This window comes from Oryzias melastigma, linkage group LG6, assembly GCF_002922805.2.
Source record: "Oryzias melastigma strain HK-1 linkage group LG6, ASM292280v2, whole genome shotgun sequence".
In the NCBI taxonomy this organism is placed as follows: domain Eukaryota; kingdom Metazoa; phylum Chordata; class Actinopteri; order Beloniformes; family Adrianichthyidae; genus Oryzias; species Oryzias melastigma.
This window is the reverse complement of record NC_050517.1, coordinates 3,091,283-3,104,015: the sequence shown is the minus strand read 5'-3', so window position 1 is coordinate 3,104,015 and position 12,733 is coordinate 3,091,283. Positions and strand designations below refer to the sequence as shown.

Sequence of the window (12,733 nt, the reverse complement as noted above, 5' to 3'; positions counted from 1 at the left end):
CCATAAGTATAGTTAATTCTGACTGACATGACATAAGCAAATGGAAATGTCAAAAAACAGCAGAGAAATGTATGAAAGCAACTGATTCGTGTCTAAAATCATTTGCAGTTTGTTCAGAGAGGAGAAGTTGCTACTATGATGTGTACAAATGACTAAGTGTTGTGGAGGTTGAACTAATAGTTATGAGAATTTCAATTCTGATCTGAGAAACGCACCAAAGCGACTGAGAAAAACTGTAAATCGGCATCTGAAACAAGGAACTATTTTTCACTGAAGATAAAGTTTTGGTCTCACTGACTTCAAATATAAAAAAGTGTATTGTTTGGTGCTAAACGCTCACAACTTTGTTCAACTTTAGTACACTGACTCCATAGAATATAAAGTAACAACTAATTCACTATTAAATTATTTTAATATGATAATATATGGGGGCCATGGTGCAGTGGTAGGGCGGTCGACTCCTGATCAGAAGATTGCGGGTTTGATTCCCGCCTTGCGTGGAAGTGTCTTTGGGCAAGACATTGAACCCTGAATTGCCTCTGGTGGGAGGTTGGCGCTAGTGTTTGGCAGCTTAGCCACCACCAGTGTATGAATGGGTATGTGAATATGAAGCGCTTTGGGCCTTCAAGGAAGGTAGAAAGTGCTAAACAAGTATGCGCCATTTACCATTTAATAGTGAATTAGTCATTGATTAGTCGACTAATTGTGGCAGCCCTAGCCAGCACAAGCAACTATGTACAGAATAAAGGATTTAGAAATGGTCTTATTCTTTTGTTCAAATATAGGATGTGTTTTTGCAGTGTTCCTTTTATTCTTTTGAGCAGTTTATTTTAATGACTAAAATATTTTAATATAGTCGGCCCCAACAATGCTTGCATTGCCCATCCATTCACCCATCCATCCGTCTGTCCATCCATCCATTCACCCATCCATCCGTCTGTCCATCCATCCATCCGTCTGTCCGTCCGTCTGTCCGTCCATCCATCCCTCTGTCCGTCCGTCTGTCCGTCCATCCATCCGTCTGTCCGTCTGTCCGTCCACCCATCCGTCTGTCCGTCCGTCCATCTGTCCGTCCATCCATTCACCCATCCATCCGTCTGTCCGTCCATCCATCCATCCGTCTGTCCATCCATCCATTCACCCATCCATCCGTCTGTCCGTCCATCCATCTGTCCGTCCATCCATTCACCCATCCATCCGTCTGTCCGTCCATCCATCCATCCATCTGTCCGTCCATCCATTCACCCATCCATCCGTCTGTCCGTCCATCCATCCATCCATCTGTCCATCCGGCCAGCCAGTCAGCAGACATATTTAGTGCCTTTTTATTTCCTGTAGTAAAATAGTTGTCTAACAATAAAGACTACAGATGAGAAAAAGATAATTGTAACTCAACCTTCATGAAACATTTCTTAAAACCAGAAGGATGGATGTCAGTCTGACAGCAGAAGAAGAAATACCAACCTTGGAATTTTTAAAGAAAATCGACCTTCTCATCTGGATGTAACATCATTTCCATATCTGTAACTTTTTCAGCTGGGACAAAGACTTTGGTGACACTGAAACTGCCCTTTGACCTTCCTTCTCAGTAGGGAAAAAACCTCGACATGAGATAAATCATTTATTGAAGATGATTACATCAATAGCATATTCTTTTCATGAAGTAAGCACTTCACTTTGTTGAATGATATGTGATGTATGTTAATGATTTCTCATGATTATCTATAACGTAATTTGTAAGAACCATTTCTTTAATAATGCATGTTAAACGATATGCACCTACTGTAGTTTAGAATCTTGATGTGGACATGCCATCATGATTTCTGGAATAACATTGTGACTACTTACAAAATTATTTGGTACTTCATCTTTGTCATGGGACTTATTGATAGCTGTGGATTTTTTATGATCTGGATCTGCATAAATAACTGATTAGAACTTAGGGAGGGAAGTTTGCTTCCTCTCACTCTTTTTTAAGCAATTAATTACATTATTTTGATCAATTTAATAACAATCTCATTGTGTCATGTTCTGTATTCAGAGGAGTTATTATGTCTATTTATATGACTGAGAGTAATAACTGAATTACTTTTAAGTATTCAGATGTGTATTTATATGTATTTATTGTATCTTTCTGTTGTTTGTGTTGTTTATTTATTTTTTTAGCTTTTAATTAGTTGAAATAAACCTTTTCCAAAACCAAAAGAAGTTGTGTTTGAATTTTGTTTTTAAGATGCTTTAAAAATAAAACGTGATTAAAAATGTTTCATAAAACATTTAATTCAAAATAAATTTAGATACACCTCAATAATTTGTGGTTATAAAATATAAATGTGGAATTTGTTAAGATCCAGAGCATGTGTATCGTCAAAACACAAAGACAATAATCATAATCCAATTTTTTCCTGATGAGTTGTTTTTTCTCTTTTTCTATATTAAAGGTGAACTAAACATGGGATGCAAAAAAAAAAAACAAATAATAAAGACAGAACATTTATTGGGAGGAAAGTGAGATGAGAAAAATCAGTGAGTTGGAAAGCAGCAGAACAAAAAGGCCGCCTCAGGAGAAAATATAGAAGGAATATTCTCAGATTCTACAGGAGCCATCCTCACTTATCATTAATGTCAATTCTATGAAAGTAGCTGCACAGAATGAGGCTGGAGGCAATGACCTAACATAAAAATAAACAAAATCCTAACTTGTGACATTTCATTGTCTCAAGTAAGTTAGAAAAGTGGGGTGAATTTTTCTGGAAAACTGGAAACTTATTTGGTTCTATTTGTGGCCTAGCCATCTGTTATTTACTGACAACACCTGAGGACAAGTCACAGCGAGAGGAGACGGCAGCACACATGACACCTGTAATGCTCCCACCGCTCCGAGGAGAGGGAACTCTGTCTTCACGCGCTGCTATTCTTCATTCTCACCCATTTCTAATGAACTGGAATCTGGGGAGCTGGGAGCAGTGTGCCGGGCTGGAGCTGGACCAAATCTCCTTCTGGGAGTTTTCCATCAGAGAACCCTCCAGAGTCTGGGTAAGCCACTAAAGTTCACAGCTAAGGAGGCTCCAGTTCACAGAGTCTAAAGGAAGGACAAAGTGTCTGGAGAAGATGCAGCAGCAAAAGAGACGACTGTGGGATTAATAAAATGACAATATTCAAGAATCTGCAGACATCCAGAAAGACTGGAATAATGAGGAGGAGCAGCTTCAAAAACCTCCACATTCAGACGCATTCAGAGCATGGACTACAACTGTCGCATTTCTCAGGTCAAGGCACTTCTGAGCCTGGACCAGCGGAGGAAACAGAGACGACAGAGTGGACTGTTGTGTAATGGTGCAGGGTTTTGTTTTCTGATGAAAGTAAAGTGTTTCTTTCATTTGGGAATCAAGGTCAAAGGGATTGGAGGACGGCTAGTGAGGAGCAGAACCCAAACTGCTAGAATGTCCATGTGAAATCTCCACAGTTAGTCCAGCACTGATCAACTCAGATAAACTCTGTTTTCTTCAATTCAAAATCACTGCAACAGACTGCCAGAATGTTCTAGAGGACATCATGGTTCCTCGAGGATCTGGATATTGATGCAGATTTCATCTTCCCGCAGGACCTGGGCCCTGCCTGTACTATTGAGGGACTGAGGATGGAAAGATCATTTAAAAAATTCTTTATTTTGATGGATATAATATGATAATAATGTCTATCTTTCTCTTTTTGTGAATCTGAGAAGGAAATTGAGTTTTCTCCAGTTTCCTGATTTTTGGAAATCCTGATTTTGTGGGTTTCATGAGCTGGGACCCTGATTTCTGTAAAAATGAACAAACACGTTCTTCAAATCACTTAAAACAATGGGCCCTAAATCTTTATTCTATGAAAGGTACATTTTTTAAAATTGGAATTACGGAAATTAAAACCCTTTTTCATGATATTCTAATTTTTGGAAAGCGTCTCTGTTGTGTATTTGTCAAAATCATGGATTTTCTCATGGATAATGTGCTTTGCTAAAAAGAGGGGATCATCAGGTACAGTCATGCCAAATTTGGTGCTCACACATCAAAATGCATAATAATTTTAACTAGATATGTAGCATTACCTGTGATCATGCAGGTGAGAATGCTGTAAGCTGAATGTGGCCAGATGCCAGAACTAATCATCAGCTACAACTGAGAGCTAAAATGGTCAAGCTGAAAGCACTAAAACTGAAAGCTTGCTAAAATATTATCTAAATGCCAAATTAGTTGAAAAAATGATAAAATGTGTAACTTTGCAAAAACAGGCAGCTTAATGCTAAAATGTTAGCTAAACTCCAAATTTGCCTAAAGAATTTTAAAAGTCTAATTTTGACAAAACAGCTAACATAATGCTAAATAATTAGCCGAACTCCAAATTTGCCTGAAAAACTAGAAAAATGTCTAAATTAGCCAAAAACGGCTAGCATGTTGTTAAAATAAAAGTAAAATGCCAAATTACTCTAAAAACTGAGTAGTTGCTGAACATTTTAAAGTTTGAATGGTGTCTCGAGCTGAAAATATACGCAGAAGTTCACGAGTTTCAAAATACACAAAGATTTAGAAGGGTTTGAGCAATTTCTCATTCATTTCCTATGGGGCATATTTGGCTCAATATTAAAAAAAAAAAAACCGATAATGTTTATGAATACAAAGAAAAGAAGCAGTAGTGTTCTGAATAAGCAGACGGTTTTACCACCAAGATTGCTGAAATTGCTAATAGTGGGATTGAGTTTTTAATGTGTCAAAAAACACATGGAAAGGAGCAGAGAATCTATAACCAGTTCCACTATAACAGAACCGAAAGAGTAGTCCATTCTAGCAAAAGGGAATATCAAAACACATTTTTGGGTATAAAGCAAAGAGAAAAGTACCTTCTGCAGAAAAGTATATTTTAGTATTAGGTACATGTAGTGAAATACACTAACTGAATAGCATAGATAGAATGTAACAAGTCAACTTCAAGTATACCACCTTACTTTTAGTATAGACAAAGTACACTTGCAGTATACTTACATTTTGTAAAGATTATTCAAGAGAAACAAAACAGAACATGCTTCATTTGATTGTTGTTTTTATAAATGTCACTGCTAAAGAAAAATAAAATGTAACCTTTTTTTTTTATGTATCCTTCTTCACTGTAGTTGCATCAGTACACCTTTTACTGATGGGTATGCTGAAGCAAAAGAAGTGCTCCACAGTTTGGACTCCCCAATCAGCCATTTCATCAATCAGGCCGTGTTAAGCTTTAGAGATCATCACCATGTGTTTTTCTGTGCAAACGTTTGTTTGGAATTTACTCTAAATGTTGCTAAATGAAGGGAGTTACTAGTCCCTGTGACAACCAGCAGAATGCAGCAAAGGACAATAAAAACATTTCTTTGAGGCGTAAAGAAAGTCTTTAAAACAATTTTGCACTTGTATTATCCAGCAGTTCCATCCAAATGGTTCTCACTATTCTAGGATTCATTTAAAGGGGCAAAGTCAACACTTATTTATTGTGAATGATTTTAACCCTTAAAGACCGGCTCAAGCTAACGATAGAGGACATTTAAAACATGTTATTCAAACAATGATTGAGTGTGTCACTCCCCCAAGACGATAGGCAGCAAAATAAGTTTTTTGATTTTTTTTCTTGGTTGGGTAGTCAAAGGGTTAAAAGAATGGAAGCCTCATTTTTAATATTACTAGGATTTAGGTTTTTAAGCACTATAAAATTGTCAACTGTTTTTGAATTGTAGACACTTCAAAGGCTTGCTGTGACACTTTTCAGCACAAACAAACCACCTTTTCACTCCTTTTCTTACTTCTTTCCAAAAAGAATTTTGTTTTTGAAGTGACAATCAGCAACTTAAAGCATTATTTGACTTGTTGCAAAGCATAAAAGAAATACACTAGTAAAAGGGACACCCTGCATGTCTTATTACTTGAAACTTTCTCAGAAAATTTGGAGGAAACAGTGCAGTTTAACCCTTTAACACCTGAACTCCAGTGTTTATTTTCCTTGATTTACTGTAACTGTTCAATTGTTAACACGATCAACATAATTCCAGTGGATTTTAAAGGAGAAAAGTGGCTCGTCGAGCCGCTTTTCTCCTTTAAAATCCACTGGAATTATGTTGATCGTGTTCAAAAGTTAAAGTACGCTAAAGATTTTGTGTTTAAGCGTCACTGGCGACGCCTCAGGTGTTAAAGGGTTAAACATTGCAGCTGGAAATTTTTTCAAGCATAAATTGACAGAAAAATAAATGACAGAAAAAAAAGACACCAACCAAGTATACTGTTTTGAAAAGAGATTTTTCTCCAGAATGAAATAACTATAAAGGTTTCCATGTACACAGACAGTATTTTAATACATTCTTTACAGCCCAAGAACAACCCAAGAAAATCTGGATTGATTTGCATTCACAAGACAGCAAAAGTCTATTTGACGACAAAATGTACAGAAATGAACTCCTGGTCTTCTCATTGGTTAGCAGGCTGTGTGGTCCATAGACTGATAGTTCTTATGATGAGCCATTCTTTTTGACTGGCTGTAATAACTATTCTAATGCACTCAATGTCAAAACCAATTTTGTAGTCCACCTTGTTGACCTCAATGTTTCCTGCCTTAAACTCCCCCAATGTAATGTAGGATGTACACTGTCTGCCCTGTTTAGTCTCCACTGACGTCTGGCCAACTTCCAGGGCTCCATGGTGAAGAATGTCATTCTGTCTGTCCTCTGTGCCCGTCACAATTTTGATTCTGCTCACTTTGGTTGATTTGTTGAAAATTACAAGGAAGAAGTCCCCAGTGGAGGGAGGTTTCCCCCAGAAATACTCGTCCACAATGCTGCTGTAAGCCTTCGTGGCATCGTAGTTTTCAAAGATGTTGATGTTTGTGTAGAGACTGGCAGGAGGGTTGTCAGGAATGTCAAGGGAGTCTTCTTCAAAATCGTCGTCCTTCAGCTTGTTCTCGGCTCCTTTGTAAGAGGAGTAGTAGCCCATGTGCTGGAACAGAGAGGGCTTGAATCGGATCACGTCCTTCTGGGCCAGCAGACCCCTGAAATGGATGAGGAGCCAGTCACAAGGCATTTCCTGGTAGAACATGAGGAGGAAATGTGCCAAACGTGGCAGGTCTCTGGAGTGGTACAGCTTCCCGATGTAGCCCAGCTTGGAGAACTCCAACATCACCCAGTAGGTGCCCTCTCTGGAGGTGATCACCTTCTTCAGCGCTGTCAGGAAGTTTCGGGAACAGCGCACATCGTCCTCCAGCATCATGTAGAAGTGGGACAGGTTTGTGCAGAAGTTGAGGAGGAACGCGTAGTCCACGTTCTGCTTGGAACGAAAACGGACCCGGTCTTCGGGGTCGTTGTAGTTTCTTTTCAACCCTTCCAGAGATGGATAGTATTCCTCTGGAGCCTGGATGACCAGCAGGCGTCCAGCTATGATGTGGTGAGCAAACTTCCGGGTGATTTCCTGGACCTGGTTCTCACACCAGAGCAGGTCAAAGTCTGCCAGGTGGACCACGACCACGATCTCCTTCAGCTCCTCATAACTGGACTGATCAAATATGGATTTGATGGTCTCCAGCAGGTAGTTTCCTCTTTTCCTCTTGACGGACGCCAAACCAATGGTGAGATACTCTGAAAAGAAGAGGTCAGATGGTCATTTCACAGGTGAGTGCTTCTATCCTGGAAGTAAAATAAGTATTTCTGATTAAACAGCTTACTCTTGCGTGGCAAAGGAACTCCAGCGAGGTAGCGATATGTTACATTTATGCTGCCAGAGAAATTTGACAGATCCCTCAATGTGTGACTGTATCTTTCAGAGTTGGCTGGATGAGTCAGCGTTTCTCCCAGGGGTCTTTTTTCTGCTTCCTAAAACACAAGAAATGCAAGTTAGGATTCTTCATTTGAACTAGCATAACTGTCATCAGTAAAGAAAATGATGTAAACCATTTGTTTAATTTTAGGTGCTTTTCTTTAGTGATAGCAGTTTTAGATTACAAAACAAAGTCTGTAATATTTGTGAATATACACATCTGTCCCCCAACCCTTTTCAAGCTTTGCTATGTTCCTTCTTTGTTTTGAAAAACATCCATCTGTGTTCTTACGTACATTTAAGGGCAGACCTTTTTCATTCATTCATCTTCTTGACCTCTTTGTCCCTCTCTGGGTCACGGGGGTGCCTGAGCCTAAACAGGCTACTGATGGGCGAAGGCAGATCGCCAGTCTGTCACAGTAAGGGCAGATCTTAATTTTTCAAATGTGACAGCTCTATCCAAAAAAGTATCTGCCCTTTCAAGCTTGTCTCTAAAGCCCGAGTCACATGCACACATGGGGGGGTTGACCCATAAAAGTGCTCGGTTTTTTGGTTGTCCGGGCCCATTGAAAGTCATGCACAGGAGGGGCTGCATGTGAAAAGGGAGTCCAGGTTCTTAAGGTGCATTCACACAAACACAATTCGCGCAAGAAATTTGCATGCCCCGCCCCTCTTTCGTTGCGCAACAAATTTGCTGCTCATCGCTTGTCCAAAAATGTGTTCCTGAGCTTGAGGCCGCTGAAGCATGTGGGAGGAGCTACTAGCTAATGTTTTCAGGATGATCACCATAAGGAACGGTGTCTATGGATATCTGTATGAAGACACAGATGATGTTGAGAAATAAATCAGGTTTATTGATTATGAAAAGTTCTATAAAAACATCAGTAATCATGTCTCCATGTTTGGGTTTATTTGATTATTTTTCAAAGATCTTCCTGGTACAGGGGACTGTGTCTGTATTACAGCAGCTTTCACAGTGTTTCTGTGTCTCTGTGGCTGAGCTTGAAGGCTCTCTGTCTCGTATTAACCTGAGTGTGGAAAATAAAACTAGGAGACCTTTTTTCTTTCTTTAATGTCTGGATGAGGTCAGAGCCGGCAGCCTCTGCATCCCGCAGCGGCTCTTTGTCTGCTGGCATATCAAGTGAGTGAGCTCCACCGTGGGAGAGAAAGCCACTGATCTGTCCAGAGTTTATCCCGCCTTCACCTCAAAGTAGCCAGATGAACTCTGCGACCCGACGGCTCCAATGGGTTAAGTAAAAAGATGGAAGTTCTGGAGAGGAACGCTCACTTTGGATTAATATTCTACCTGCTGATCGAGTCACTGAAAACGTCACGTGCCCAAAGCTGAGTTACTGATTGGCTTCGCGTCACTTCAAACTTCAAACTTCAAACTTCAGATATTTACATTTTGGCTTTGCTGCCTGATTTACGACTCATCGCTCAACTCGAGCTGCTGGCAGAACTTCACGCCACGCCCGTCGCTCAAATCTCGTCGCAGAAACTGGCCGCGTTCGGTGTGAACGCACCTTTACAGTTCCTTTGAGGCTTCTGCAGTGACCTTAAGGAACAACTTGATAATTGATCGTATGATGGTGGTGCGTGTGGTAAGTGCATCGTGAAGCATTTGTAAGGATAATGTATTGATTTCTTTTTTCTTAACGCAAATTAATTGCACCTGGAGGAACGGCAGTCCTCCGCTTTGCCTCGCCGATTTAGGCTTCCACGGCGTGTATTATCAAGGGCCCAATCTGAATTCTTCGCTTCTCCCTTTCCCTTTATTTGAAGGGGGAGTTTAAGTCCAAGTGTGTCCGGGAAATGTATTTTTTAAATTTCACCCTCCAAATTGAGAGATATAAAGTCCTCCCCCTCAAGGCTAAACCGCGTCCCGCTGAGAAGCGCTTTTCTTCTCGTGGGTGCGCTCTGAAGCACAGAAGTTTACATTTAAATGTGAGAATGACTTTTTGTTGTAGCATGACCTTTTTAAAGTTATAAAACAGCTGTTGTTTTGTATATTTGACAGCTGGAAGCTCCATGCTAATGCTAGCAGACTGGCGATTATTGATGATGTCATCGAACAAAAGTGACTGTATCCACCCGTAAGGGCAGCTATGACTAAGGCTTAACCTCGCTCATTAAAGTGAATGAAAGTTCAATGCTGGAATGCTAATCCACCACTCACCAGCACATATCCGTCATCCATGTAGATGTTGAAAAAGAGGAGAGAAGTGAGGAGGAAGGTGAGGACTGGGAGAGTGGATCGCTTCCTCAGACACCTCATCTTGTCCACAGACTTCCATAGTAGCCTCATAGTCGTGTGTCTCGCTGTGAGAAACGACAAAGACAAGTGTGGTCACTGAAAGGAATGAAGCCACCTCAGACAGTCATAAAACTCAACAGATCATCATCATTATTAAATATTGATGAGCCGCTCAACATGACAGATGTGACCGAATGCACCGAGAATAACACAGCAGGACGATTTTAAGGCGTCAAGTTGGATTAGACAAAATGACTGCTGGTTATGAATCGCTATGGTCATTATAATGGCTGTTCTGAGGCCAAGCATCCGTCATCTGTTGTCCTTGTGCATTAGTCATGCAGGCCAGATGATGCTGGAGAAGTCATTAAACCACTGTGACGTCTCTTGACAGAAAACAAATGTTCTGTGCGCTGGCCGCTGTGATGTTTACTTATAGAACTGACAGTCTGAACTAAATGAAATTACGCTGCTCACTCTCTGCCCGATCACACGCTGATCCTGTGACAACCCCCCTAATTCTGATGATACAAAAACAGCTTTCCATGTGAGAAACAGCGTGCTCCCAGGTGACAGGGACAATTTCAGCAAAGGCCTGCTGCTGGGCCCAATGGCTGAATAAACAACTTATTATTCATTGCGTTATTCATTGCTCGAGTTCCATTTTAGGAGGAAAACCATCTGCCGTCTGCTAAGAGTGAGCCATTTTGTGTTTCTGTCATGAAAGCAGCACCTGAGAGACGCAGCAGAAAGGGAGGAAAGAGGAGACACAATGACAGATGTCACCAGGCAGAATCAGATATTGAGAGGGACAGAGACTGTCTAATGTGGCCTGATGGGGGCTGTACAAGAGCCTACCAAGTCTTCTACTGATGAAAAAGATGGCATTATTTATTAGTCAAAACTCCACGCAGAAATAAGACATCTCTATGCACGTATCAAACATTCATAACGGACAATTCGGCCCTCGCGAGCACTTTCTGCTCCTGCGCGCTTGTGTTCAATCCTCCCGTGAGCAGAAAAAGTCATCGCTCGAGAGACTGTCTACTTCTGCTCATGTGGCTGTTCCCTCGGGGATTTGATATGTGCGCGCTAGCAGATTTTCAGCGAGCACGATGCACGCGCGGCATTTTCTCATGTGCGCTCGCTGGGGCTCCGGCATGTAGCTAAAGCAGCTCACAGAGCTACTCTCTGCACGCAAGTGGAAAATGACTTTTGACAATTTGGGGCGGAGACAAAGGGCTGCGTTGGCTTTCTTCTGATTGTTCTATTTAAAGGGGCCATACCATGAAAAATCTACTTTTTGATTTGATAATCAAAGGCATAGATTAGATATCTGATTGTACATGGCATAAATGTTGGGACTAGAAATATAAGAATATTAAAACCACTTTGCAAATTGTGTTATACTGTTCTGTAAAGAACCCCAAAGTAGTATTTTGATCCTTTCATGCATTTCTGAATAATTCTCTAAAACCTGCTCTCTCAGCAGCAGCCCCTCCCATACCCATGAAAACGAGCGGGTCCTCACATGCTGATGTCACAGCATCAAGATGTCGCAGAGTGACATCAGCTCTGTGACATCAGCTCTGTGACATCAGCGCTGGTTCCTAGTAATCTGCTTCACTTCAATGATTTTATTGTTACTGTTTTAATATAGTTTAGTGGTAAAGAAGCTGTCAGCAACTGTGGACGTGTTTAAAAGAACACACTAAATGTGCTGTGTGTTTTATAACTTCTCAAAACATCGTTACAGTGTTCCACCGCTTCATCATGTTTGTGATTCCATTTCTCTATGCAGAAGAGATAGCAGCAGCTCAAAAATATCCTGACAATCATTGAGATAATTATCATCCAGAGCAGGTGTTTAAAATGGATGAAACTGGAAAATTCTCTCACACTTAACTGACGAAGGAGAAAAAGCGCTTTTTTAAGGCACAGAGTGACAGTCCTCATGAGAAGTTCAGTCTACTGTAATGTTGAGCACTACTCCAATGTTTTTAAATTAATGTTCACACAGCATGATCAGAAGTGTTTTGTTGAGTATTGATCGGTAATTGTTCGGCCACCAGCGGTGGGGGGTGAGACGGAGACTGGAGGTTCTTCGTATCCGTGAGGTCTGCGGTCCCAAACCCCCACAAATAAGGGGAACACTGTATTTCAAGTCTTAGCCGTTGTTTTTGTCACAACGATGCTTCGGCATGGCAGGTAGGCTACAGCCTCATCTGCGAACCTAAACTTCCTGTCTGCGTGGGTTTAGAAGGCGTCATCATCCTCAAAATAGACCAATTAGAAGGAAGCAAACACAGCTGATCATGTAAACAATTCAAAAAACTTACAGTTTATGAAAGAACATAAACAGTGGAGCTCTGGTGTTAAAGAGTTAAAAACACAAACATAAGACAGTAAATAAGTCTTCAAACACTTTCCTTCAGTTGTCAAAACTTGTGGAAATTTATATACTGTATATATATGATTTTATTTATTTTTGTAATGCAGAGTGCTACTGACGGTTTAGTCAGGAAAAGTTTTCTGTAAATAAACACGAAAAAGTAAATCTTGCAGGATTTTGTCATTTCATGGGATACAAAAATATTGATCCAAAAGTATTATTTCCAAATAATTCACATATATATATATATATATTACTGGATTCAAATGAATTACA

At 40.4% G+C, this 12,733-nt stretch overlaps 1 protein-coding gene across 3 annotated transcripts in view; it reads right to left on the bottom strand.

Annotated features, from left to right (window-relative positions):
• Nucleotides 1-6,283: 6,283 nt before the first annotated feature.
• Nucleotides 6,284-12,733, bottom strand: part of LOC112152399 (alpha-1,3-mannosyl-glycoprotein 4-beta-N-acetylglucosaminyltransferase C) — a 117,866-nt gene continuing 111,416 nt past the window's right edge. For all 3 annotated transcript variants that reach the window (XM_024281956.2, XM_024281955.2, XM_024281957.2), the window contains 3 exons: nucleotides 9,988-10,130; nucleotides 7,717-7,864; nucleotides 6,284-7,630 (listed from right to left, as the gene is read on the bottom strand). In XM_024281956.2, the coding sequence (XP_024137724.1) occupies nucleotides 6,471-7,630; nucleotides 7,717-7,864; nucleotides 9,988-10,130 (1,451 nt within the window). In that variant the 3' untranslated portion in view covers nucleotides 6,284-6,470. The remainder of the gene's footprint in view (nucleotides 7,631-7,716; nucleotides 7,865-9,987; nucleotides 10,131-12,733) is intronic.